The sequence below is a fragment of the Sinohyriopsis cumingii genome, chromosome 7 (genome assembly GCF_028554795.1).
Source record: "Sinohyriopsis cumingii isolate HCF-2022 chromosome 7, ASM2855479v2, whole genome shotgun sequence".
Lineage (NCBI taxonomy): Eukaryota > Metazoa > Mollusca > Bivalvia > Unionida > Unionidae > Sinohyriopsis > Sinohyriopsis cumingii.
Window position 1 is genome coordinate 53,891,549 of NC_142967.1, and position 26,812 is coordinate 53,918,360.

General features: G+C 34.0%; 1 protein-coding gene and 1 long non-coding RNA gene across 2 annotated transcripts; both read left to right on the forward strand.

Annotated features, from left to right (window-relative positions):
• Positions 1 to 701: 701 nt before the first annotated feature.
• On the forward strand, positions 702 to 26,812 carry LOC149795273 (uncharacterized). The gene is made up of 10 exons (XM_089963771.1): positions 702 to 712; positions 2,062 to 2,260; positions 4,984 to 5,103; positions 5,824 to 5,859; positions 17,442 to 17,729; positions 18,931 to 19,124; positions 23,660 to 23,831; positions 24,423 to 24,530; positions 25,169 to 25,285; positions 25,941 to 26,812. The coding sequence occupies exons 1-10, from the start codon at positions 702 to 704 to the stop codon at positions 26,223 to 26,225; spliced, it is 1,530 nt and encodes a 509-aa protein (XP_089819897.1). The 3' UTR covers positions 26,226 to 26,812.
• LOC149795274 (uncharacterized) lies at positions 6,157 to 9,565 on the forward strand. Its single transcript, XR_016422300.1, has 2 exons — positions 6,157 to 6,815; positions 8,408 to 9,565. It is a non-coding gene; the product is annotated as an uncharacterized LOC149795274 (long non-coding RNA).

A 26,812-nucleotide genomic window follows, 5' to 3' on the forward strand; every position in this document is an offset into this window, starting at 1 on the left:
CTTTGTAATTTGTAATGTGTTCTCCTCTCAGGAAGAAACAATTTCGTCCGACAAAAGGATAAAAAGGGAAAAAGAAAAAGATATGCGCATTATCTCATTGGAACAAGAGGTGAACGAATTAACACGGTGGTAAAGAATACTCACTCTCTCTCTCTCTCTCTCTCTCTCGTTATGTTTTACGTATCCATAGTTTTGATTTTGTTATCACTTTTATTCGATTAGCGATGTTGATATTTTTGAGAGGGAGGAAGAGGATGGATATTTTCTTTTCCTACGTTAATACCGGAGATCAAATATATAGTTATTGATATCAAAAGATGAAATATATCCGATATTAACGTAGGAAAATAAAATTTTATTTTTATTATATACCAAACTTGCTCCAGAATCAAAGTTTAGAATATTAAACCCACGCTTCTGGAAAACACGCTCACCAACACCACTTTTTTTTAATAACTTCACCTCACTTTCATTGGCTGATTATGTAACCATACGTGACTTAGGAAAGCGGTAGGTTTGGGTTGACCTAATCTGTCGGAGTAAATTACAGTTTTGTCAGTTGATAAACTATTGACCATATCTAAAAACAATGCATGTCCGAGTCATCGCAGTTGTGGTTGTTGTCAAGGAAGTAAAGGACAATTAATTCAGAGAGACGCGAAAGACGTCACGGTCAGATTTCTTCACTAAGATTAACTTAAATGTCGAAAATGTAAGGCAGTTTCCCTTTATTTGTCCTAGCTCACAAAGTACTCGTTTCTTATTGTTGCAGGTACAACTTTTGTGGGCACGCACAATCAAGAGGTGCCTGTCATGATGGGGAATCTTATATTTTCACATGAAAATATAAGGATATTCTTTTCAGATGTGAACATATAGGAATTAAAAAAATATGAAAATAATTTCGCCATTAAGTCTATGTATTCGACACTTAAGCATATAATAAATATATATTTGTTATGCTTTTTTCTCACCATGCAATGCGACTTTAAGATGAAAGTTTACTAAGTAAATGTTGAGTGCATTAAGTAGACTGCATACTCGTTTTTCAAACAGTATCAAGTATTAAATATATTTATAGCTACCAAACCGTTGTCTACTAAATATGCTTACAGAGGCTGGAAACATTTTCAATTAAGTATGCTTACAGCTGCCAAAACAGTATCTATTAATATGGTTACTTATCTCTGCAACAATTTCTATTAAATATGCTTAGAGCTGTCAAAACATTATCTATGAAATATGCTTACAGCTGTCAATCTTTTTGTCTTCTAAATAAACTTAGAGCTGCGAGACCACTATGTATTAATTATGCTTATAGCTGCCAAAACATTATCTATTAAATATGCTTACAGCTGCAAAGTATTATCTGTTGAACACGTTTACAGCTGCCAAAAACATTATGGACTAAATATACATAGATGCCAAAACATTATGCTTTAAGTATACTAACAGTTGGCAAAACATCCTAAATACGCTTGCAGTTGTCAAAATCAGTATCTAATCAACACCCTCACAACAGCAAATTGTTTTTTATCCTTACACCTGCCAAGACTAGTATCCATTTAACATGCTCACAACAGCCAAATTTATGTGTATCCTAACACCTGCCAAGACCATTACCTGTTAAGCATATTTTACATCTGTCCAAAATTATCTTTTAAATATACTTACAGCTGGCAACTAATTGGATATTGCATTTGCTTACAGTTGTTGAAATTATTTATATTACCTTGGATTACGGCTGTTAAAAATTATATATTAAATATGCGTACAGCTGTGTAAAATATATGGTTAATATGATTATAGCTGTCACAAAGTATATGTCATATATACTTACAGAAACATTTGAGATCTTAAACTCTATTGAATTTAATTGTAAAAACTTGCTTCTATTGGATAATTTATCTTTTCTGATATTTCTTCTTACAGATTATCATCATCAACAACTCCTTTTCCTCTTCAGTTATAAATGATAAATCGATAACAGTACCGCGTAAATACTTTTCACGAGAAATGAATGTAATTATTCACAAAGATCAAGTCGTATTTCTCTTTCAGACTGAGCACCATAGCTGGCAACCAAATGTCAGACGCTAATTCGGATATAACAGATCTCAGTTACCCATATCGGCCTACGAAACTTGCCGAAATACTTAAGGAAGTTCACAACGAGGAATGGACTGAAGCCTTTCAGCATTACGATGCAGTCTTGAAAAATGACGATCAAATTTTGGAAAATCTTGTTTTCTTCCTTAAGGTATGCTAACAAGAAAAAGTTGATGATGTCACGTTGAATAATTCAGCACGGTAATTCAACCTGTCAGAAAAAGTAGTTGAGTCTTTGGACAAAAGGAACATGTACATAAATGGTCAACATTTCACATGACGTAAATATTCATCTATAATTGTTTCTTTTCTTTTATCTGATACACTATAAATTGAACCATTAATATGCAACTTTGCCTAGTATTCTTGCAATTCGATAGACTCTCTTTCAAATATATCAGAGAAAATATAGTAATTACGTGAGCCATACATATGGTAGTAAGTATGGCATAATGTCGTGGAAATTATAGTTTCCTGCTAATGCGTGAGTTAATCACTCGAAATTACGAGCAAGAATGTCAGACTGTACGTATATGCTGATGGTGTTGTTCATTTGAAGCGACCATGGATCTCTAATATGTACCTTCACCACTGACTCGTCTTTCGAGATTGTTTCTCTGAGAAGATAAATATTGCCACGATCACACTCAACATTGTGTATATAAATCGGTGTAATAACTATTACTGAGTATTAATGTATCTTTCATTTTGAAAACGTTTCGATCATGGAATTTTTGTTTTCTCATTTGGGTCTCTCTGCTCAATAATGTTATGTTTCAGTCAACATTTGATGAGTTTTGGCCTAAATCTAAAGTTAGAACACTCTGTAACAGTAGATCAACTTATCATTTTGTTTGTTTTTAATATTTAGACTTCCTTACGCTTTCAGTTTTATTGACTGCTTTTTTCAATCTTGTCAAGGCTTAAATTGCAATAAAATGCATCGATCATTAATATGTTTCGTCACCACGACTCGTCTTTCCAGATTGTTTCCACTGCAATATGAGTATTGCCAGGATCACACTCAAACTGTGTATATTAATCAGTATTAGTGTATCTTATATATATATTATATGCTCATTTTTTTCTTCGTTAAATTTACATTGTCAGCATCTTGCAATATTACCCGATACTGAACTCGCGTTCAAATACACAAATTGCATTCACGTGCATAAAGGAACTACTTTCTATTGTAAACAAACAATGGACGCAGACGCCAGCACTTTTGATTTGTAAACAAATCATGTACACTCACGTAGGAAGCACTTTACGTTGTGGTTGTTTGAATTTGTTTCTGAATGAAGTAAAGCAGATGTTTCGTGGACTGCCACATACCAGCTGCTTTGGCACATTCCGCGTGAACTGTTTTGATACAATGTTTCGGATTTAGGCTAGCTATACAACATATGCAAGAAAAGGTGCTCACAAATAACATACCAGTGACAAGGCATATACTGTCTGCTTTAGCTGGTGATAAGAATGGCAAAAAAATATACTTACAGTTTTACATCCTCAATTTCCTCAAAATGTAGTTTCTTAGTTCTGCAAATCCTAATTACATGAACCATGTCATAGGTTCTCAATCTTGATTACACATTTCAAATATAAGTGCAATTACATCCTCATTACTGCACTCAAAATGAAAAAAGCATTAAATTCCATAGCGTCTTTTTGATAATTGCAATTAAAAGAGTTCATATTTTTCCCAAATTATGATTTCAAACATTTATTTAAAGAAACAGAAACACATTTCCAGATTTCTTCAGTCCGATGTATTTCATGTGGAATTGTCACATATAAATCCAGTTCCTAATCACGAAATTTCGCAGAATTGAAAAAATACCAAAATCAATTCATTCCAGATCAAATGGAAAAAGTTGTTGCAATGCACATTCATTCACAATATGACTCCAAATTTCAATTTTAACTAGACACGGCATTTTCTTTCAAAATTTATGTCGAGTGCGCGGCTAAGTTCAAACTTCGCTGGGCGGAGTTATGTGCGCAGTAATAATGTTGTTGTTGTTTAATGATGAATCTGCGCTTGTGTATTTAGTTTGAAATACGGCATACATTCAGATACTTTGTTTTTTGTAGTGTCATTTGTTAATATAATTAAGCATTAGGCAGAATAAAAAATGAGCATATAATAAAAAGGTTACTGCATTTGTATGGGAAAATATGAACTCGTTTTGTCGGATGGATATACTGCACTCCCAAGGTCGTGTAGTATTTCCATTCGAAAAACTCGTTGATATTTTCCCATACAAATGCAGTAACATATATATATACATATATATATATATATATATATATATATATATATATATATATATATATATATATATATATATATCCGACCTCACCCATGTGTACACACCAGCAAGATACTTACGCTCCTCTTCTGACAATCGTATATTCATTATTCCCACTATGAAAACAAAGTCATATGGACAGCGTTCTGGTGCATACCAGGGCCCAGCAATGTGGAATGAATTGCCCACTAAACCTAGACACAAAGACACAGTGATCCCATTCAAGAGTGCTCTCAAAACTAACTTATTTCGACTGCAAGAACAAACTTAAAGACCTAATAATGTTTCCTACCTTAAATATTCTCAGCATGTTTTTTTAATGTTTTCTAATTTCATGGCATTTGTTTTTGCAATCATATCATTATATGTTTTTATCTTATAGGTGTTGTCTAATGTTGCAAAGCGCTTAGAACTTCTAAAGATTAGGCGCTATACAAAGTCCTCATGATTATTATTATTATTATTATTATTATTATTTTATATATATATATATATATATATATATATATATATATATATATATATATATATATATATATATCCTTTATGTCTCTTGCAGGATATTTATCATTTCTGCACAGTCTTTTTTGACCAGCAGTCAAAAAAGTTGGAGAAACACATGCAGGATATGTTCAGTGTCATGACCGATCCCGTTTTCCAAATAGGCGAACATAACTCTGTAAGTGCCAAATGTTGTGTTAACCCTTAACAATGAACATCCACGGGACGGGGAAAAAATCTTTGTTTCATCTTTGTCAGTTACGACTATCTTCTGTAAAGACAAAAATGATGCTCGACATTAAGAGGGTTATTGTTTCAAGAAATCTAGATATTCATAAAAGTAACGTTTACGAACAAGAATATTATGTTATGACTTGCCTTGACAACCACCAAGCTGCACGAACCATTCAGGATGTTCCCCTTTCCTGAAGATTAATAACTCTCTTATAATAATGATTATTTGGTGTGAAGAACTACTGGCCTCATCTGTTGGTCATATTACCTCTGTCTCCAAGATGGTGATATTTCTCTAGAGTCCTTCCCTATTTATTGTATGTATTGATATGCATGTAGATAAGTATAAGTCCATAAGGTATTTATTTACAAAGCCTACTGTCATTTTGAAAAATCTTGAACATACAGCAAAATGTTTCAAACTTGACAGTTGATTTTATTTAAACGATATATGGTTTCCGTTTAATCTGGCTGTGTCCCAATATTTAATGATGTCTTTAATGTGCTGTGTCAATTAATACTCTACCTTTACTTTGCAATGAGTTGTTGCTGTTTATATATATATATATATATATATATATATATATATATATATATATATATATATATATATACCATTTTTGAAAATGTACAAAAATTTATTAATTTTCTATTCTTTTGTAAGGTACCTGTCACTGCAGGAAAGTATATAACTGCTGAGGTAAATCTTTCGATTATCGTATTTCCATCAATTGGCCGTCATTTAGTTAACATATGCTGTTCTTATATTTGTATTTAAAACTCTACTTTATCAGTTATTAACCTAATTTTCACTTGTTCCTTCGTTTCTTTCCTATTACGATTAAACATTCTTTCTTCTTCATCTTCTTCTTCTCTACACTGGCTAGGCTAAGAGATAAAGAGATAAATATGCAAGGCATATTGTAGAGCGACATTGTTCCTTGTTTAAGGGCCTACCCAAGTTGTGAAACACATGCTGGATTCTATCCATCCCAAATGACTATTACTGTTGTATAGTTGAAACTAGCCAATAAAAACGACGAAAGACAAATCGTCTGTAACATATTTCACCAATATTAATCAAGTTTGGAAGGAACTATCGTTTTTACAAATGACCCTGGCGTCCCATCCATTGCGACTGCTGCAATGAAGATGACGAGCATTATGAATGACTTCTTTTCCGAAAATACTGAGTCAACAAAAAAGAAAAGAAAGCTTCAGAACATACACCAATAAATGATACTCACCTTTAAATATATGTCACCGCGTGAAACATTTAAATAAATGCTTCTTGTCAGCAGTTCCATGAAAATTCATTTTGATGGCATCTTATGAACTCTTGGCGCATTATTTAAAAGTTTTATACTTTTAAGACCTTTTTAACATTTACCTCTATTTCTGAGTTCATTGAAAACAAATGAAAATATTAAATAAAATGATGTAGTTTGAAGATAAATAAACCATCAATTCAACCTAGGACTCGAATCCTTCGCGAATTAAGAACTTAATATGGTCTAAAATTATACATTTAAGATTTCTGTCAGGAAGGACGGTTCACCATGAGATGCATGGAAGGAAGCAAAGAAGGAGGCCAGAATTCTAATAAAGAAGTTTAAGAAATCTATGACAACATCGTCTACGAGTGATTTATTCGAGGTATTGCCATAGTTCCGTATACAACTCTTTTAATCATCCCAACGTTAACGCTGAGCTTAATATATAAATTCATTGAATTTCCATTTATAATTGCAATATATAGCAATACAGTTATAATAACTAATCAAAACATATATTCCAGATGGAGTAAAAAGGGCGTATCCCTGGATCCAAGTTGCTTATATGAGTACGCGATTATATAAAAGAAATTTAAATTGAAATACACAAATATAACCGATATGTCAGAGAGTTTTTATTAGTTCCTAACAGAAAACAAATCCATGTCTCGAGTAATGGCGCATATCACCAAGCTCTCTGAACCACCATGTAAATGCTCGTAGTTTGCGCTCATCTCCCCCAAAAGATTTGAGCAAAGTCAGTGGAAGGGGTTGAAGTGTTTGTAAACCAAGTTGTTAGGCATGGGGAAATTTAATTCATCTAAATGCATAAATCCAATGAATTTATATTAGAAATCCCACATACATATATGAAATTATAATAACAAATTTTCACCTGGATACAAAACAGAGATTAAATCGTTTTCTTTCTATTTGGTTCCATCCTTTTCGGACAGTTCCAATGAATGGAATAGTCTAAACATGGCTTAATGGAGTGGCATTACCACAGTTATAACGATATCAGGTTATGATTTACGGACCCCTACCTTACTAGGTGGTATCGATATAAAACCTTTAGAAAATAAGTTAATAAAATTGAGATTTATTGTTTAGAAACTGTTTTCGGATTATAATATCATTTTACAACAAACATTTAATCTCTTGCACTTAAAATGACAAATGGGTATATCGTCTGTTGCATCCACTTAACATCATCTTTGACCTCTTGCCTTTGAAAATAATACTTATTACGCCTTAGGTTTACACATGTGTCATGGGGTAGGTGAATCCTTGTGTAGTGCGTTTTAAGACCATGTGCGCGCTCAGCAAGGTGGAGGAAGGCTGTAGAAATACATTTCTAATGTATGACGCAGAAAAATGCCTTTATCCGTTTGGTCAAGACACTGTTCTGTACTGTATCGGAAAATAAATTTATTCACACTGTCTAACATTGGTAGGTTAATACAACAGGTCTGAACAGGATTTGGGCCTCCCTACTTGATTAAAACCTCTAGCGTGACTAGTTAGAGACGAAACATTTATTTAATGTATTATTACATTTATTTAACTTATTTCTGTTTTCTGTACACCAGTCTGTAGTTTGCTTATATGACTATTTCGTTTAAAATAAAAGTTTTCGAATTAGAAACTACAGTTTAAACTATACTTCTTAACACCTGCCTTTTTTTTGTTGTTATTTTTATAAATTGTATTACCTCAGATTTACTTTATACTGAAAGAATGAAAACTGTTTAATTTTGTTAAACATTTGCCGTACTGTGCATTCAGTTAAAATTTCAACACGATTGTCCAAATTCTATTGACATCAAGTCATATAGTAGAATCAAGCCTATAATATGACCTATACCTCTGCAAGGGGTCTCAGTAAATCTATATCATTCTTAGGTTAATGCATACTTGCACTGACCTCACTCAAATCATTATGTATCAGCAAACTACTGTCTTTTTCTCCAGCTCTATTGTGTTGCATGATCCTTGAGAGGGAAGTCAGAGTCGATACAGCAAGTGACATCTAGTGCTGCATTACAGAAATTCGCTTCGAAACTTTTGAAGCTTACATGGTTGATGATATCACCAGATCCACCTATTTGTCTAAAATGGTCGGAACCAGACACAACAATAGACAAAATCAGCTTCACGTTCCACATGAAAAGTGGCGACACTGTGCGAAGGACAATCTGGCCCGCAGTCTATTTGCATGCGACAGGAACGCTGATGGCCAAAGGCGTTGTACAGACAAAATAGATCCGAAGTACCTCTTCACGTGTAAGAAGATTACATTAGACTATGACTGTTTTTGTCGTGAAGACAAGATTTGATACGGTACTCATCTATGCAAGAAAAACGGCAGGCATTTGATTCATATTGTGTTTAGCGTATCTTACTGTATAACAGCATCAAACAAACAATAGGTAATATATATTTGACAATATATTTATTGACGAACTGATGAGTCTGGAATCCAGACGCGCACAGAAAGTTATATATAAATACTGGGAATCACTATTTAAATCATAATTACATTTCCCTAAAATTAAGTCACTGCAACTCATGCATGAAATGAAAATCGATGCGGATGAATCCTGGATTGCACACATCCAATGCGTTTTAGTTCAAGACGGAAGACATGATGGATGGATAGACAGGTGAATTATTAGCTGAACGGTGTGGGTGATTACAGTTGGGCTAATTATACACGACTTCAAAAACTAACTTTGGGGAAGTTAAGGGAAGACTAATATGGGTCTCTAAAATCCAATGAATTTATTATGAAACAATTCCATCAAACAAATTGTGTTTCAGCATCGTAAGAATTGAAGCTACCAATCAGAGTGTTTATTGCAGAATTTTATTCAATCAGATCACCATTTAAGACATTTCCCTTTACTGGGGGAATGTACTCATAAAATTCAATAAAACACCAAGACACGATTCAACTGGTTTTTAAAATGGTGAAGCAAGTGTATTCCCTATATTTCATCCTAAGTGTTCAAGACAAACTACCCTTATCTTGTGATCTCACGTTCAACATTTGACAAGTCAGATACGAAGGGATTTGTTTATTTCTCTTTTACAGATTACCTATCAATAGTCAATAAAGCCTTTTCCATATCTAGTTCATTATCATTGTGAATCTTAATGTTTCATCCTGTTACGAATCCATTTGGTTTTATCATATATATTTCTCAATAGTACGATATATCTCTCAAACAATTTCATTTTATCAACTTTTTGCATAATCTGTTTTAAATTCTTCCTCTGCTTCCTGCTATCAACATACTATAAACTCTGCTTTAAATTGTATCTTTTTGGCAACGTTTACAACAACAAAAACTACTCAAATTTTCTTTTTCCCATAAGCATAACCTGTGATTTTCAGCTCGGTCCGACGCTGTTATGACGGAAAACAAAATGCTGGCAATGTTTTGGCTAAAAACTGACTTTCTCCTAGTTCTGTGTGAACTTCACTTGAACCTGCGAGTAACAGACCAAAATACGACTGTCACCACAACATAGTAACCAAATATAGTATCTCCACATTACATCATTTGAATTAAACATCTTCAAAACTATTTATTATGGTCAATTATATCAATGATACAAATTTAACAGCCTGGATGAAAACGTTCACATAAAACGACATTTGTCCAGATTTCTAACACACGCATGCTGTAAATATTACGGTAGCCCCGGTAAATAGGTACACTATGGAGCGAGGTATAACCCTGAGTGAGACCAAGTATCACGGTACCGTGGTAAACAGGTATACTATTGAGCGAGGTATAACCCAAATACAAAATAAAATACGTACCAACACTCCGTTATCCACGCAATAAAAGCTACTTCGTTATTCAAGACAAATGATGTTGACATTAAAGGCATAGATTGCAGCTGAGAGCGAATTTTCTTACGACCGTATTGGGATATTTGTTGTTGTTGTTGTAGGGTTTAACGCCATTTTTCAGCACATGATAGGCTATACATGGCGGCCAGTATTAATGGTGGAGGAAGAACCTGGGAAATCCCCAGAAAGAACCACCGACCCTCAAGAATATTGGGATATTTGTATAAAGTAACTAACTGAAAACAATATAATAGGCAAATTTTGGTTAATATGTGGTACATACAGTTTCTGATTATGAAATAAGAGCGCTCAGAAAGTTTGCATGTATTGCAATGAAGCTACTACCTCCATCTTGAAACTCACGCACGATATTGATGGGTAGTGCCCGGAAATAATTAAACGTTAATTAGGTGACCTAGAATGCATGCTTACATGCTAGATTGTGTACACAGAAGTTGACGACAAAGCGCAACCATGCTACCATCCAGCACAATATGTCGGCAATGGTAAGTACGATATTGAATTGATGCTATCTTTCACTGTTAGTTTTGTTTTAAGAGGAAAGAGTGCGTTATTTCAGATCTAAATTTGTAGTTAAATTTAAATCGATTTTGTGCTAAGAGAATTACTTAAATTGCCATCATATATTACGTACTGCAAAAATTGATTTCGTAGATGCAGGTGTCAAGTTTGATAACTTCAAAAGCCTTTCAGCTCTATACTTGTATTTGAATATTTGCAAACGCAAAACATGACACCGCGAAAGTTGATGTTTTTACCAACATAAGGTTGCTATAAGAGATAAAAAGATACGTGAAACTTATGACATCGACGCTACTTTAAAACTAATATTCGTTTGTTGTTTTGCTTATCTGAGATCGTACTTTACTTACACAAGGTATTCAACTAAAATCCGCCTGGGAGAAACAAAAGAGTTGAGGTGTTAAAACTTTGGACCGGAGAACGAAACCCAGGTCTGACATTTCCAGCAAAGTACAACTTTGGGTGTGTTAATTTATAACTCTCCATTAGGACTTACAGTCAAAATATACCTTGACCGGAACGTCAAAATGTGCTCAATAGTTTCAGGTTCCTTGAAAAACTCCACTTTTAGTCGTACGTTTCCAGCCTGTAACCCATCGAGAAACCTTATTCTTGCGCTGTCTTTCCTCTGCAATTTGCATATTCCTGTCTGTAAAGGCATTTTAGTTAAACTGCATATTCATTCATAGCTTCTCACATGATCCTTGATTTCTGTGCCGAAGCTGCACGCATGTGTTCTTGATTTCCGAAATTTGATACTGAGCTTAAAATTCTGTAATCACCATCAAACGATTGGATCATGCAGGTTATGATTATTATCGAAATACAATCTTGCCTGCGTTGATCTGCAATCTTAAAAGCATTTAATAAAATTTCGCATCATCATTCCATCTTTTTCATTCTGCAGTTTCCTTAAAATAATTATGGTGTACCTTACAAGACCCCTTCCGTGAAAAGGCTGGCAGATTTGCTCCATTAATCTTATGTGACTACACTCTTCTTGCCACAGTACTTTCTAAACTGTGACTTTAATTATCTGCATCATCCTCATCTTTTCTAAAGTATCTACTCTGACTCTTATACTGCTACCTTTCCTGACTTACTTCTCGCTGACTGAACTTAAAATCTTCATTTTCAGTTTCCTTTACATTTATGTTATTCATCTCGGATCTGTTGTTTATTACCGCGGTGTTATTGACGGATTTAATCTACGCTGATAATCCGCCATTTGAATTTGAATACAGCTGTTATGAGAAAAGGATTTCCACCAGCTTTTACGAGAAAAGATTCTTCATCAGTTAAGAAATGTCTTTGCCCATGCAGAGAGAGAGAGAGAGAGAGAGAGAGAGAGAGAGAGAGAGAGAAGAAAGAGTTCCGGGCTCTCTTGAAAGAGGGTGCCACTCATAACGGTGTAAATAAGGCTACACCTTGGGGAATTTGGCTAGCGGAGGTACTTCGGGATGCTGTAACGACACAAAGCTCTTTGAGTTTCTGACGAAAGAACTGGTGCGTCCGCGGATTGACGCTTTTTATATCAGTTTCTTAGAACGAAGCTAAATATGGTTAAACGTCTAGATTTTGTGGTTCGCCAGAATCTCAAAGTGAGGCTTCATAGTTTCTTACAGACTACTGTCTGCGTCTATGTACGTCATTAGGTAGACAATTCTACCACGTCAGCGCGTGGAGCTTACAGCTTAGTCAGGAAGTTTAGGCATCCTCAATGCGGTAACTTACACAACTTAGCGAGTGCAGTTTTTGCTGATTCATGATACAAGGGAAATGTATAGAGAGTTTTGCCTTTTGTTTACAAGGGCGCAATCTTTATTAAATAATATATAATTTTAATACCGAAATAAATGGATTTAATCTTAATATATTTTAATAGAAAATTACTTTCAATATAATTTAATCAAAAATTACTTTAAATACAATTTAGAGAAAATTTCAATCTTATTACTTGTACTAAACAATTCCGTCCAAATACAGCTGTTCATTGTGGCTAGTTCTTCACAGATTCTAAGGAGCTGCCGATTGGGAGCTGTGAACTTGCTTTTCTAAACAGACTTATCTTGCGAAGCCACAATTTGTTCCCTATTTCACTTGTGTGCACCTCGCCTAATATGTCCAGCAGAAAATCGATGTTTCCAAGGTTCTTAAAATAAAAGCCAATATCATATTCTATGTTATCAACATATTTCGTTGACATTAGATCAGAATGCACGTCTTAAGCATGCACCATTACTTCCCCATCTACTTCAGTATTGTAACTTTTGCTACGATTGGCTCTTTCCCATAGTAAATGGTAGGATTGTGGATTCATCTCACTGGATTAACTTTAGTTGTTAATCCCACTTCCAGGACACCAAATGAATCTGACACCATACACGTGCGCTTAAATTCCAAACATGTTTTTAATAAAATGATGCGCACAGAGTTCAGCAACGGATATAAAAAGGTGATATCGTTTCTAAATGGAACTAATCATATAACATGTAGCTTCTAAGAGTGATCAAAAGAGAATAAATAAATGAACTAATACAAATATGATTCATATATGGATCAATCACCAGAAATGATCAATGTATAGTTAAATACACAAATATGAACAATGCGTGATTCTATCACCAAGGTTTATATGATTTATATAACAAAATGAACAGTGTACCATTATATCACAAAGGGTGATCATAGTGTAGTCTTTATACACACTTATGAATAACGTTTATTGCATCCACAAGTAAGATATATGCATTATAGATTTTCAGTTATATAGAGATATTTAATTTTGATTCCATTCATATAGTGATGTTGGATAACATTGATTCAGAAACGACTACAGCGTATCTCGTGGAGTCCATTTGACGATGACGATTCATTTGTGTTTCCGCAAATCTCGTAAAATGGTCAAAATTCCACCAGCCCCACAGTATGCCGAAGGATTTCTCGAAAGCATGCTTATTCCTTACAGACCCGCTGGTCCCCAAACTTCTGTCCCTCACAGCGAGTATACCAATACCGACCTCGGATCTAACATCACCATCGACTGCAGCACCCGGGTCATACAAAACCCAAAAGAGTTCTACGAATCCCTGTAAGAAAACATATCTACATCGGAAGATTGCTTCCGTAAAGTGGACAGCTTCCCGACAAAACTCGTTGCATTGTGATTAGACATCGAGAATTTACTTTGGTACTCTGGTTGTGATGAAAATCTACAGCTAGATTACTCGAGAAAATCATGTTTCTCGCTGAAGGCAACTTTTTAATAATATAAATTTTCTTTATAATGAAATCAATAAAAGTGAGATCATTGCTATCATTATTTTTGTTAAATTTATGTCAATGACTGCGAAATTGCACTTTGTATACTCATGCTATTTACAACATCTAAAGGAATGCAGAGAGAGAGAGAGAGAGAGAGAGAGAGAGTCTAACAGATATATAAACATACAAATGCAGAGTCGTTTTGGAATGATGGTCGGTGGGACACACACACACGCACACACACACACACACACACACACAGGCATACATGCATGCATACATACATACATACATACTAGTAACTAAACACAAGTGTTTTCATAAAAGTCAATCTATGGGTATTTTCGTGTTTCTGAAGAACAAATACTTGGAACAAGCTTTCGCACATATGAGTATATTTATTTTGAAATAACATTACTGCAGAAACGCAAACAAATTATGTTTTTATTTGTTTTTTTTGCAACAGATGATGCATATATTAACAAGAATACCTGCTTGCAAACATTACCAAACATGTATTTAATATATGTTAATTTTGCTGTAAATGTTGCATATGTTCCTGGTCCATTTTTTATTATCACGCCATTCTTTAAATTTATCCTCCTCATACATTATACATGCAAACTTTCGCACAGTACATACATATTAGATATATATGAATGAGTTGTTTGTGTGGTTATATATGGTCAGATAGAAGGGCAGACATATATAATCAACCCCAAAACCTATTTTTCTCATATTTTACACTCAAACCATGTTCATGACAAATTCTAGTGATACGTTTAAGGGTATCTATATGACAGTATATTTTCTCTCCTTGCCACATAAAGCGATTAAGTAAACATTATTCGTTTCGATTAAATAAACATGCCAATTTCACATCTCGAGACCGATTAAATGTCTGTTTGGATGAATGATAACTGCAGCTGTCGAACGTTTCATGAGTATTTACCGGTTAATTTTCACCTGGATGCTATGCTATGCACATTACCGGTAGTGCAGAATGCGGGTGAAATCCCATAACTTGGCGAGACCTACCCATATAGACAAGACCTTTCAATGGGTTTAAACAAAACTTAAACACACTTGAAAATCAAATAGAATACACACTTGCTATTGACAAATCCACTTGGCCCCGATCTTCGAACAATGAGTGATATATTACCTTCAACACTTAATCGCTAGGACTGCGAGAGGATCAGTTTGGGTAATTGTGCTGAATCAGAAAACTTCTGTGTCAATTGATACGATTGAGGGGCATATGATTAAGAAATTATCCCTCTGGAGACCTCTACGTTGTTATTGTGTTTAAAGACAGAATGAAATCATATGGCTCAGATCTGAGAAGACTGAAAGTTGTATAGCATATATGAAGTACTCAGCAAACTTCGCATTGGAATTAGTCCAAAAAGTGTGTTAATTAAGAAACCAGTTTAGGACAGACGGACAGATTCTCACAAATTAACTTCAACATAAATGGACGCTGAACCGCGTATACAGTTGCAGGTAAGAAGCAGCTTTGATACCTCGTGACTTTATGCCTATGTTGTCTCAAAAGTTGTTATGAGGGATACATAAGTACAATTTAATGAAATGTACACTAAGATATATACATTATAATGTGGAAGGGAAACTGTTTCAAATTACACATATTTCTGAAACTATTTTGCTTGTGGCAATGACTAAGGTACACATCAAATTTACACAGCTGATATAATTTCTTAGATTGGCAGGTGTTGGTTATCAGAGAAGAGAAATTAGAAAACCCACAACCACACTGTAGTGCCTATTTGTCTACATGTTGACCTAACCCAACTATATGTCTTCCACATATATATACTAATATATTTACCTGCCGACCTAATTGTCATCCAACCTATCTATCTACCAACATACACGCATACAGACAGACATACAATCACAATCAACCATTTGCCTATGCATTTATCCATTATCCATCTATTTCTGGATGCATGCATAAATCTCGTCCATATTGTCAGATTCATATTTCATACTGTCTGTTGAGCCTCAAGGTTAGCCTTGTTGTGTGAAATGTTTTAGAATTAATAAAATATTATCGTATTGATATCAGTGGCGTAGCTAGGATATTTGGGTTCCTGTGCGAGCCGCTATATAAAGCTTACCGATGGTCCCCTGCCTAATCTATAGTATAAAAAATAATTTGTGGGCCCACATGCTTTGCATAGACTTGGCATATGGTAGCTACGCCTCTGCTTTGTATGTACGAAATATATACCTTTTCTATACGTAGTTGTTCTTGTTTTCTTTATGGATAAGAAGCTTAAAGGTACCATGGTCATGAAACGCTCGCGCGTAAGCAGTAAATAATCATAAATGCATTTATCCTATATCAGGTTCACGGTCACAATATTCATTCTTCTGTTTCGTAAAGAAAGACGAACTATTTATATAAAACCGGTTTTATTGTATGTAAAACACGAAGACATTTTGAGGTGTACTAAAGGTTTGCTTTTTAGCGATGTTGCAGTACACAGTTTCCAGCATTATTTATGTAAAGACTTGTACCGATGTATTGGTTGTTGCCATTCGTGTACGCTCTTAAAATAAAACAGTAATAGTCCATACCGTGTGATTCTGCTTGGTCTATTCCAGTTATGCGACAAGTAAACAATCGGTTGAAAGTGACGCGCAGATTTCTGTACATGCTAGTAAATTTTAATTTAATTTGAATTTAAAATGTCTGTCGTAGCAAGATCTGGGAGTACCTTAGTTGACATAACGAATCATTTATAGTTATCTTGCTGTTGAGAAAAGAACCAATTGACAGCTTTATGACAAAATTTCTCTTGTATCTCCAAAAACATTCATCTTTGTTAGTTGCTACGTAATGTAGCGTCATTGTTTTTGGTGATTTTTGTTCGCAACATTTAAAAGAAAACCTTGAATGCAACAGAGAATCGGTAGACGAATATATGTATATGACTGTATTGAACTTCAATTTAATTGCAGATTTTTAAGATGTTTTACAAGATTTTTAAGAAGATGTATATCTCAGTAAAACTTAGCGCAGTGTTTAAGGTGAACGATGAATTTTAAGTTATTCTATCCGGATTGAATTTGAAACACAAATGCGTTAAGATCAATCTCTAACAGCTTTCAGTGATGGTAATCATATTCTATTATTTATATCCGCTTCATGCCCAATGTGTATATGTATTAATCACTTGACATATATGATAGCTGAATAAATTGCTTGCTGGCTCGTTCTATATTAATTACCATAACAATTTAACTATATTTATATATTACAGTGTTCCAAGTATAGCTAATAATAACCCTACCCATGCTAAATGAGGTATATTTATATCTATTAAGAACATGAGCAAAATACAGACTTTATTTGATTATGTGGAAACTTCCCAATACGACAAAATCAAGCCACGCTTTGTACAAGAGGTTGAAAATGAATACCAGTCCAACGTTACGGCACTTCCTACTGTCGTTCGAAAGACTGCACATTTTGACAACCTTTTCTCTCTGATTGATTACTGTCGGAACGGAATGTGGACCGTGACAGATAAAGTATACCATGCTGCAATTCAGGAATATGACACGATGCTGCACCTTCTGGAAACATCACAGGTAAGATAATCGGTTAACTCGATTTATATCTACTTATCAATAAAACAACCATTCTGTTCATCAATGAACTAGTTAATATAAGGCATTAACCATGCTAAGTACAACGATGAACGAAAAATTGCAGAATTTGTTCGTATTATATATATATATATATATATATATATATATATATATATATATATATATATATATATATATATATATATAATGGGTCTAAAATGCAAGTTGGATCTATTTTCCCACGAAACAATAAAATGACATTGCACAGGCAACTAGACAAAAGTAAACTTTTGTACACATAATAATATTTTCAGAAAAAGTTTAAGTTTTTTGCAAAGGAAACGGTAGAAATGGACTGTTCGGAGAAAATTTCATCAATGGCTACAGTTTGCGTCTTTGCAGATATGCACACAGTCGTAACAAAAGATGTCCCCACTTCATCTGAACGCTAAGTCATGTGTATACAGAGTAATGGCGGTGCTCATTATTTATGCTGACGCTGGTTGTTGTTGTGATTGTTGCGGGACTTAACGTTATTTTTCGGTGCAAAATAGGACTATACATGGCGGCCAGTATAAATGGTGGAGGAAGAACCCGGGAAAATCTCGGAAAGTACCACCGACCCAAAAGAAGCTTCTCGCAAGCTTTCTCAGGTATCTACAATAGCCCGAAACTCGAACTCACGCAGACAGGGGTGAGAGCAGTGATCCGTAATGTTGAGCGGTTTAGACCACTCGGTCACTCGGGAGCCCCTGTTGACACTTGTGAATGTCGATTACTATCATAGCTGGACATTGAAATATCTCATATAAAAGATTTGTTATTTTACCAGTATTTATTCAACCTTTTTAACTTACATCTGCTTGACAATTTAATTACGAATTTAAAGGCATACATTTTTAACGGATCATTTAAATTTATAAATGTTTACATCAGGTTTTGAATGAAAAAATATTAAGCACACATTGTAATTATATATATATATATATATATATATATATATATATATATATATATATATATATATATATATATATATATATATAAAGTCGTCTATAATGTTCTGTCCGCAGTTCGATTTAGTCCAAGAGCGTTATTTCGGCCTTAAAGGCTTATATATGACTGTCGTAGCAATCAGAAAGAAACCTGAAACCTGTTTTAAAGCACTATTTTCCTACTGCAATCTTCCCCCTATCTTCAGAGAAACACCACTTCTGGCACGATGTCACCAAGATATAGGATTAAAGACAGTTACGAAACAGACCTTTTGTCAGCTTGGACACCACGACGGGTCGGACAGTCAAGGGAATATGAATCAAACCCCTCCTCACCTAGGTCACACAGACGCTCATTGCTCAGGAATGATCCCGATACAGATATAGTTTTATCATCCAGGTAGAAAAAAACTGCTCTCTCTCTCTCTCGATAAATACCAATTTCCAAATTGCGTCTTTTGCACTGGACTGAGACGATAAAAAGATGGAATTCGACTGACACTATATGCAATGTGTTCATTCGAACGCAACATACTAATGAAATGCATCGAATTATATCAAGTCGTTACCAACGATTTGGCCGAATGCTGCATATCACCTCTTTGCCATCGGTCGAAGGCGATATAATGCGTACTGCCATCTGTCAAATGCCAAGTTTATCGCATATCGTCTGAATCAAAGAAAAGTCGTATATATATATATATATATATATATATATATATATATATATATATATATATATATATATATATATATATATATATATATATAGTTAGTTAGTTAGTTATTTAGGTAGGTAGGTATATTGAATTTGCATTGTTTCTTAGATTTTCTTTCATTCTTTTATTATGTGTTTTGGGCTATTTAAAATTGTTTTTTGTTCTTTTCTGACCTTGTCAAAATCAAGTTCATCTTCAACCTGTCCAGAATCATTGACTGTTTTAATTTAATACGTAGCTAATATTTTGTCTATGATTGTGGGTTGAATATTATGATCAATATCAATGGCAGTATATATATTTATTTGTGTATTGGTTTAGGTTAGTGAAATTCCCCTGTAAAAATACATGGCCAGCGTGATTTATACCACATTCAATATTATCATTTTAGTTACATAATATTCCTAGGCCAACTAGATGGCTTTTATAATCTTGTTCATGTAGAAATTATCTATTATTGTTTTAAGATCTTGCAGAATATTTATTATTGTTGTGTTCAGTACAGTATTTGATATGGGTAAAATTATTTAATTCAAAATATCCTTTTGTGGAAACACAAAGTGATCTATCATATTCTTGGATAGGGACATTACTTGGGATTTAAAGTAATTTAAACAAGGAAACCTTGGATTATATTACAGTGATTCAACCAAAGACTGTTGGCACATCATTTCATTTCGACCCATTGGTACCTTAGAGACCTCCGGCCACTACAGGCACATCAGCACCTTCAACGCTGGACATTATTTTGAATGCCACTAAAGTTTACTCAGAACTTTATTCATAAAGACTATTTTATTAATTTTGTGATTAACTGGGATTTGATTCGCAATACAAGGCTTGTTTGGTATTTTGGAGAGTACTAATCTAATAATATCTCCTTTCCAAAAGTGGCTTCCAACATAGTTGTGGTACAAACGATCATTTGTTTAGACTTTAAACGTTCATTCGCCATGCTTTTATTAAGAAAGAGCATTTAATAGTTGTTTTCTTCGAATTGTAAATGTTTTATGATACAACATTTAGGTACGGAATAATAAACGACCTGCATGATCTGGGTCTAAATGGCCTTGTATCAACTTTGGTATAGAATTTCCTTTCAGATAAGGATTTCATTGTACGAGTGAACTCCACCATCTTTATGGGTGCGCTTTTTTAAGATCGAGTTAATAACACTACCAAGTACATGTCTCCGTTTGTGGATTGACCCCTGTATGTTGATAATTTCCTGATATCTTAGAGCTCTAAACACACACATACAATTGAAAGACAAGTGTAACAAAATATAAACTAGATTCAAAACTGAGCTAGTGCCAATGGTTTCAAATTCTCAAAATCAAAAACAGTATGCATGCATTTCTGTCAGCTACGAAAACAACATGATGATCCTAAACTCACGCTGGACGGAATACCTTTACTGGTTGTTTAGGAAGCAAAGTGCTTAGGTATTTACTTCGACGGAAAAGTGACCTTCATTCCACACGCAAAAATAATGGATAGCTAACTGATTCAAGGCCTTGATGTACTCGAAGTAGTAGCGCACATTGACTGGGATGATGATAGAAAAGTTGTTCTTAATATATATATAGAACCTTTATTAGATCCAAACTGGACTAATGCTGTGTTGGTTTTGGTTCAACCAGAAAGTCATATTCAAATATGCTTAACCCTATTCACCATCAAGCAATACGACTCACTTTGGGAGCGTTTAGGACATCCCGTGGGAAAGCCTTTTGACCTAAAGGAATGAGCCACATCTATCGCATCACAGATAAATATTATTTTTACAATATACCATAAAAGATAGATCCAACCATTTAAACCCTGCTTTGTGTCTGTTTTCAAACCAAAATACAAAATTTTATAACAAAATAAACTTAACGTCATTCGTACCTTTGACATTGGAATATCTCCGAGTCCTGACAATATCTTGTCCTTTCATAAATCAAATAGTCGTTGGTTTCTTTAACACTTCTCTGTCTTCTAAAACAACATAACGCACATTTTACACTGCATGAATGAAACAATCCGAGACAAATCCTTCCATTTTTCATAACCCTCATAAGGAACTTCAGTTCCAAATTTAAGAACTACACAACAATTTACACTCACGGCTCAAAGAATGGCGAAAAGGCTGGTGCAACCTTCATTAGTCAAACTCAGACAACAAAATTTCGCTTGTCAGATGTTTCATGGATGTTTTTAGCCTGAAACAGTATTATCCAGAAATATATCGAAACCAAACATTCTTTAAACTCTATCATCTTCTCCGATTCACTATCAGTAGTTGGGAAAACTGTTATTGACCAATATTCTCATCAATCATACTGAGCTGTGTACCTCTGACAATATATAGTATAATGTTAGTTACCCAGCCATGACGGTATTAAAGGTAATGAAAAAACACACCGCGCTGATAACATGGCCCTATATCTACAACCATCTATGTTAAAATACAATACACTAATTTTAAACCCGGTATAATAAAAATCCGTTCTAAGAGTGTGGCAGGCATCACGGAATGATGCTGGCAATAACAAGCCCAATGTGATCAAACCTACCTTAGGCGAATGGCCTCCATCCCACAGAAACATTCATTGGGACGTGGTCGTAATTGGTCATACGTATAAAATTCATTCCTACATGTTAAAGTGCAAAGACCTACCTGAGTGCGTTAATTGCAACGAACCGCGTGAAGCGCTTTATTATAGATTTCATCGAACCACAACCTACACGCAATCGTTACTACAAAGTTCAGAACATGAAGGGGCTTTATGATAAGGTAAATGTATCTTGCATTTTACGTTCTTGAAGGAAGGGAACATTTGTCCTAACAAGTATCCGGTCTGCCAGATTATTTCCTTTGAGCATTTTAACAGCATGTGTACTGTTAATCAATCTATTATCAAATTACCTAAATACACACTACTTACGAAACCCGTTCATCAGGAACCTTTATGTATTATCCTCTCCAAATCGTCGTTCTCTATGTACAATTACATTGCTCGTTGGTAAGAACGATTACTGAAAAATACCTTTATATGACATAATCATGTTTGTGGCGATATATAGTCTGACAGTGCTGATGCATCGTAAAATCCACAATCAACCAACCATTCAACTAACCAACTAACACATACCCATATATATATGCATATTATCTGCAGTTTGAATACAATTGTCAACAATCAGGGTCCGGATTACATAACCGATTTACTCCCACCTTATTCACGAGTCACAGTGCCTCATAATCTGCGAAACTTGAACAATATTATTTGATATCAATTTAGAACCCCTTTGTTAAAAAATCTTAAATATCTGCTCTCATTGACTCATGGAAAGGTCTACCACGATCCACAAGAAACTGTTAATCTACACTAACCTTCATAAAGGAAATGATCCAGCCTTAAACTTCTGTCCCAAGCTATTAGTATTTGGCAATTGTAAACCTTCGGTGCTATTATACCGGTTAAGAAAAATTCAGTTTCGCTGAATTAAGATTTATTTATGTAGGCGTAATCTTACCGCCAATCCTTCCTGTTTCTGTGGATTTCCAATAGAAACCGATCATCATTTTCTTTTTGAATGTAGGCTATTTAATAACGCAAGAAATACGCCTATCACAGATTATAATTAATGAATATTAATATTGATACTGATATGCATTTTGGCAACGAACTTTACACATTAGAAACAAAGATTTTGTTACAAAAGGAAATGCTGAAATGTATTATTAAAATACAAAGATCCAGATACATATTAATACCTTTTGTTCCATTATGACTACAGTTAAAATTTTACGTACCTAACCACAACAAGCACTATCCATCCGCATTTATCCTTTTTTATCCCTCTAGTATCGTTATATGTACGTACATCACCTGTATTGTCTTTTCCTGAACTCTTGCCTGTATGCTCGATAATTATGTTTATAATGTAGAGGAAGTTGTAAGTTGAAGAAGAAAAAAAACAAACATATTTATAGCCTTTAGTCCCTGTGTCTTTACTTGTAATCATTGCAATAAAAATGCTTACATTAAACTAATTTATCGCATTATTGAAAATGATATAAATCGAGACAAGGTCATTTCGGTCAATTCGTACCGTGAGGGTAGACTAATAGTGGCACATCTTCCTTGATTACACAATAGCAATTCTGCTGAAATAATGCATTGAATTTATTCACACATCAAGTCAACGGTGTTACATTTTGCAGATTTTATGAAGGTTTATCGAGTTACTGGGGAAACAACGAGCTGATCACGCCCAGTCGAATTGCTGACAAATTCCAGGAATTGTTCGAAAAAGAATGGTTGTTTGCCCTAGGTGAACTTAGCGTCCTCCTTGGCGAGAGGGAAGCTATATATTATTTGTTTAAGATCATAATGGTATGTTTTTCTTATTGACGATCTTTACAGGGATCTAAACATTTTTCACCTTTATGGGTGTGGCAAAGACGCAAGCATTAATTTTCGTAGATTGACGTAACTTAGTGATTATATTGAACTGTCTAAATTTATCATTAAAAATTAAAATAGATTTAAAGCTAAATTAGATATTGTATAATATATTCACTGCTTCTAGTTGCTTTCGATTCCCGTGTCTTGTTGGTTTTTTATGTGGTTGTAATTTGTTTAATTTCTGCCTTGTTTATAAATCACACACACACACACATACACACATATCCCTATTTGTATATGATGCTGCAAATTAGATCCCTATTTGTATATGATGGTATAAATTAGATCTCTATTTGTATACGAAGGTATAAATTAGATCTCTACTTGTACATGATAGTATAAATTAGATCCCAATTTTTATATGATGGTATAAATTAGATCTCTATTTGTATATGATGGTATAAATTATATCTCTATTTGTATATGAAGGTGCAAATTAGATCTCTGTTTGTATATGCTGGTATAAATTAGATCTGTATTTGTTTATGATGGATAAATTAGATCCAATCTTTATTTCAGTTTGCCTATGATTACTGTACAAGAACCGCAGAAAAACAACTCGCTGACTTGGCAAAAGTGGTAACTGTCGTCATTGTGTCCCCAGACAAAAATTATCACAGTGCAGAGGTAAAAATGTCACACAAATTATTTGACAATTATATATATATATATATATATATATATATATATATATATATATATATATATATATATATATATATATATATATATATATATATATATATAGAACCAACGGTTTTCTCATCATTTTCAAATAAGAGGACGAAATAATAACACACAAGAAAGGGAATTAAAAAACAGCATAAGAGTAACATAAAACTATCAGAGAAAGGGTTTCAAAACAAATTTAAATTGACGTCAAATTTACATTAATGTCGAGAGAAACAAACATTGACTTAGAATACAATACAACGTTATAAATGATCAAGCGTGAAAAAGATTCCTGTTCTTAATACATATTTTTTAAGTATGAATGTACACTATGTATGTATGTATAGGAATCATTACTGATTTTTAAAATTCCAATAAATTCACGACCTGGAATTTAATAATGTTTATAACAATGCAATGGAAATACAACGGGAACGTAGTGTTTCGGGATAATGAAACATTGTTTGCACAAAGGTCCAAAGCGCTGCAATTATAGCATTCAAGCATTGGCTAAATTTAGTTTTAAATGGCGGAAAATACGTGTTCTTTTAATGGAATGTGCAGATTGGCGTCATACCCATCTTACGTTTTAGAATATTGGCGAATATCAGAAAAACAGTGCATCGACTGTGGTCCGGGACAGAGGGAGACCGCATCTAATACAGCTAAGAAGAGAAACGGCGCACGCGTCTTTGCCAAATATTGTCAAGGTGAGCCGGTGATAATGATGACGATGATCATCATGATTATCATAATGATGAAAAAGCTGAGAAAAACAGCGACAATAATAAATTATAATAAAAGCAAGATATAATTGCTGTAAACATAAACGCTTCAGCACGCTGTTCCAAAAGATATCGAAATAATATTTTTAGCAATATAGAAAAAATGTTACATCGATAATCCTATTTCTCACTGAGGACAGTGGTGACACATTGTATTATTCTCGTCTTCTTATGTGAAATTATACTCTTGATAATTTGGCATAACTTTTTTTAATCAAAGTAATTTACTTTCAAGCATGTTCACAGTCAATTAAAACAGATTTAAATCCAGTTACTTTAAAAGTAATAGGAATCATTACTGATTTTTAAAATTCCAATAAATTCACGACCTGGAATTTAATAATGTTTATAACAATTAAATTAGACTAAGAGGAAGAAAATATCATGGAATTTGAATAATGGCGGGAAATAAGTGCAAATTTAACGCTGATGTTTATCACTTTTAAATTGAATTACAATATGAACTTAACGTTAAAAAACTCCCTTCAAAATAGTACGTACGATTAATAATTAAACAAAACAAAGATTATTTGCATAAAGCATTTTTATAACAATGTATCCCTTACTCTTTCGATTTCAGTGGTTCATGACCAAGCAGCTACCGGAAGTGCTTCCTCCTGGTTTCAAAGCGGAGAAATCCCTCACAGCGGGATATGCGCAAAAGTGTATAGAACTGATATGGCTAATGTGTGCTCAAGATCCTCCAATGTTTTTGGAACCGGCAGAACGCGGGCTTTCTTTTGATGATGAATATTTCAGAGTTTACTCGAAAACTGGTTCAGTCGTAGATTTCTGTGTTTGGCCTCTTTTAAGGGAATTCAAAAATGGACCTGTTTTGATAAAAGGCGTTATTCAACCAATTTAGTCGTCAAGAAATATATTTTGTTTTTATTTTATAGACGGAATTGCGAACGAAAGGCTAGTTTAACAATGTTTAATACATACAATATTGGTTCTTTTAGGGGGTATCCTTCAGCACAGCGCTGACAGATATATTACGATTTTGCTGGATACGGAACACTTATTTAAACTCCGACACAAAATTCCTAACCTTAATTTAATAGTCCAAAAACTGTAAAGGTTATTGGAACAAAGATGAGCTCTATGGTAGGTAGCTTTCATCATTATTGACCTATATGCTGGGAACTGATGGTATATCAGTTTTCAGTAAAGTTTACCTATGCAGGCTTACTAAGAAAACGGTACTGCCACGTTCCAGCTTATGCTATTTGAGAACAATGTTTATATATTTTTAAAAAACCAATTAAAACAAAGAGATAAATGATCAATTTGTTCTAAGTTCAATATGTTTAATATTTATTAAAGATTATAACCAGTTTATCATTTATCCTTGTGGGCGAAAGCCATGGCTTCTGGAAGAAACTCCGTTTCCGGTCATTGTATAGACACTTAAGAGGGTGTGTTTATGTTTGAATAAAGGTTAGTGTCGAA

Coding starts and splice junctions, on each gene's coding strand:
- LOC149795273 (XM_089963771.1), top strand. Junction 2,261..4,983: donor ATCTTGTTTTCTTCCTTAAG/GTATGCTAACAA, acceptor TGTCTCTTGCAG/GATATTTATCATTTCTGCAC. Junction 19,125..23,659: donor GATATAGTTTTATCATCCAG/GTAGAAAAAAAC, acceptor TACATTTTGCAG/ATTTTATGAAGGTTTATCGA.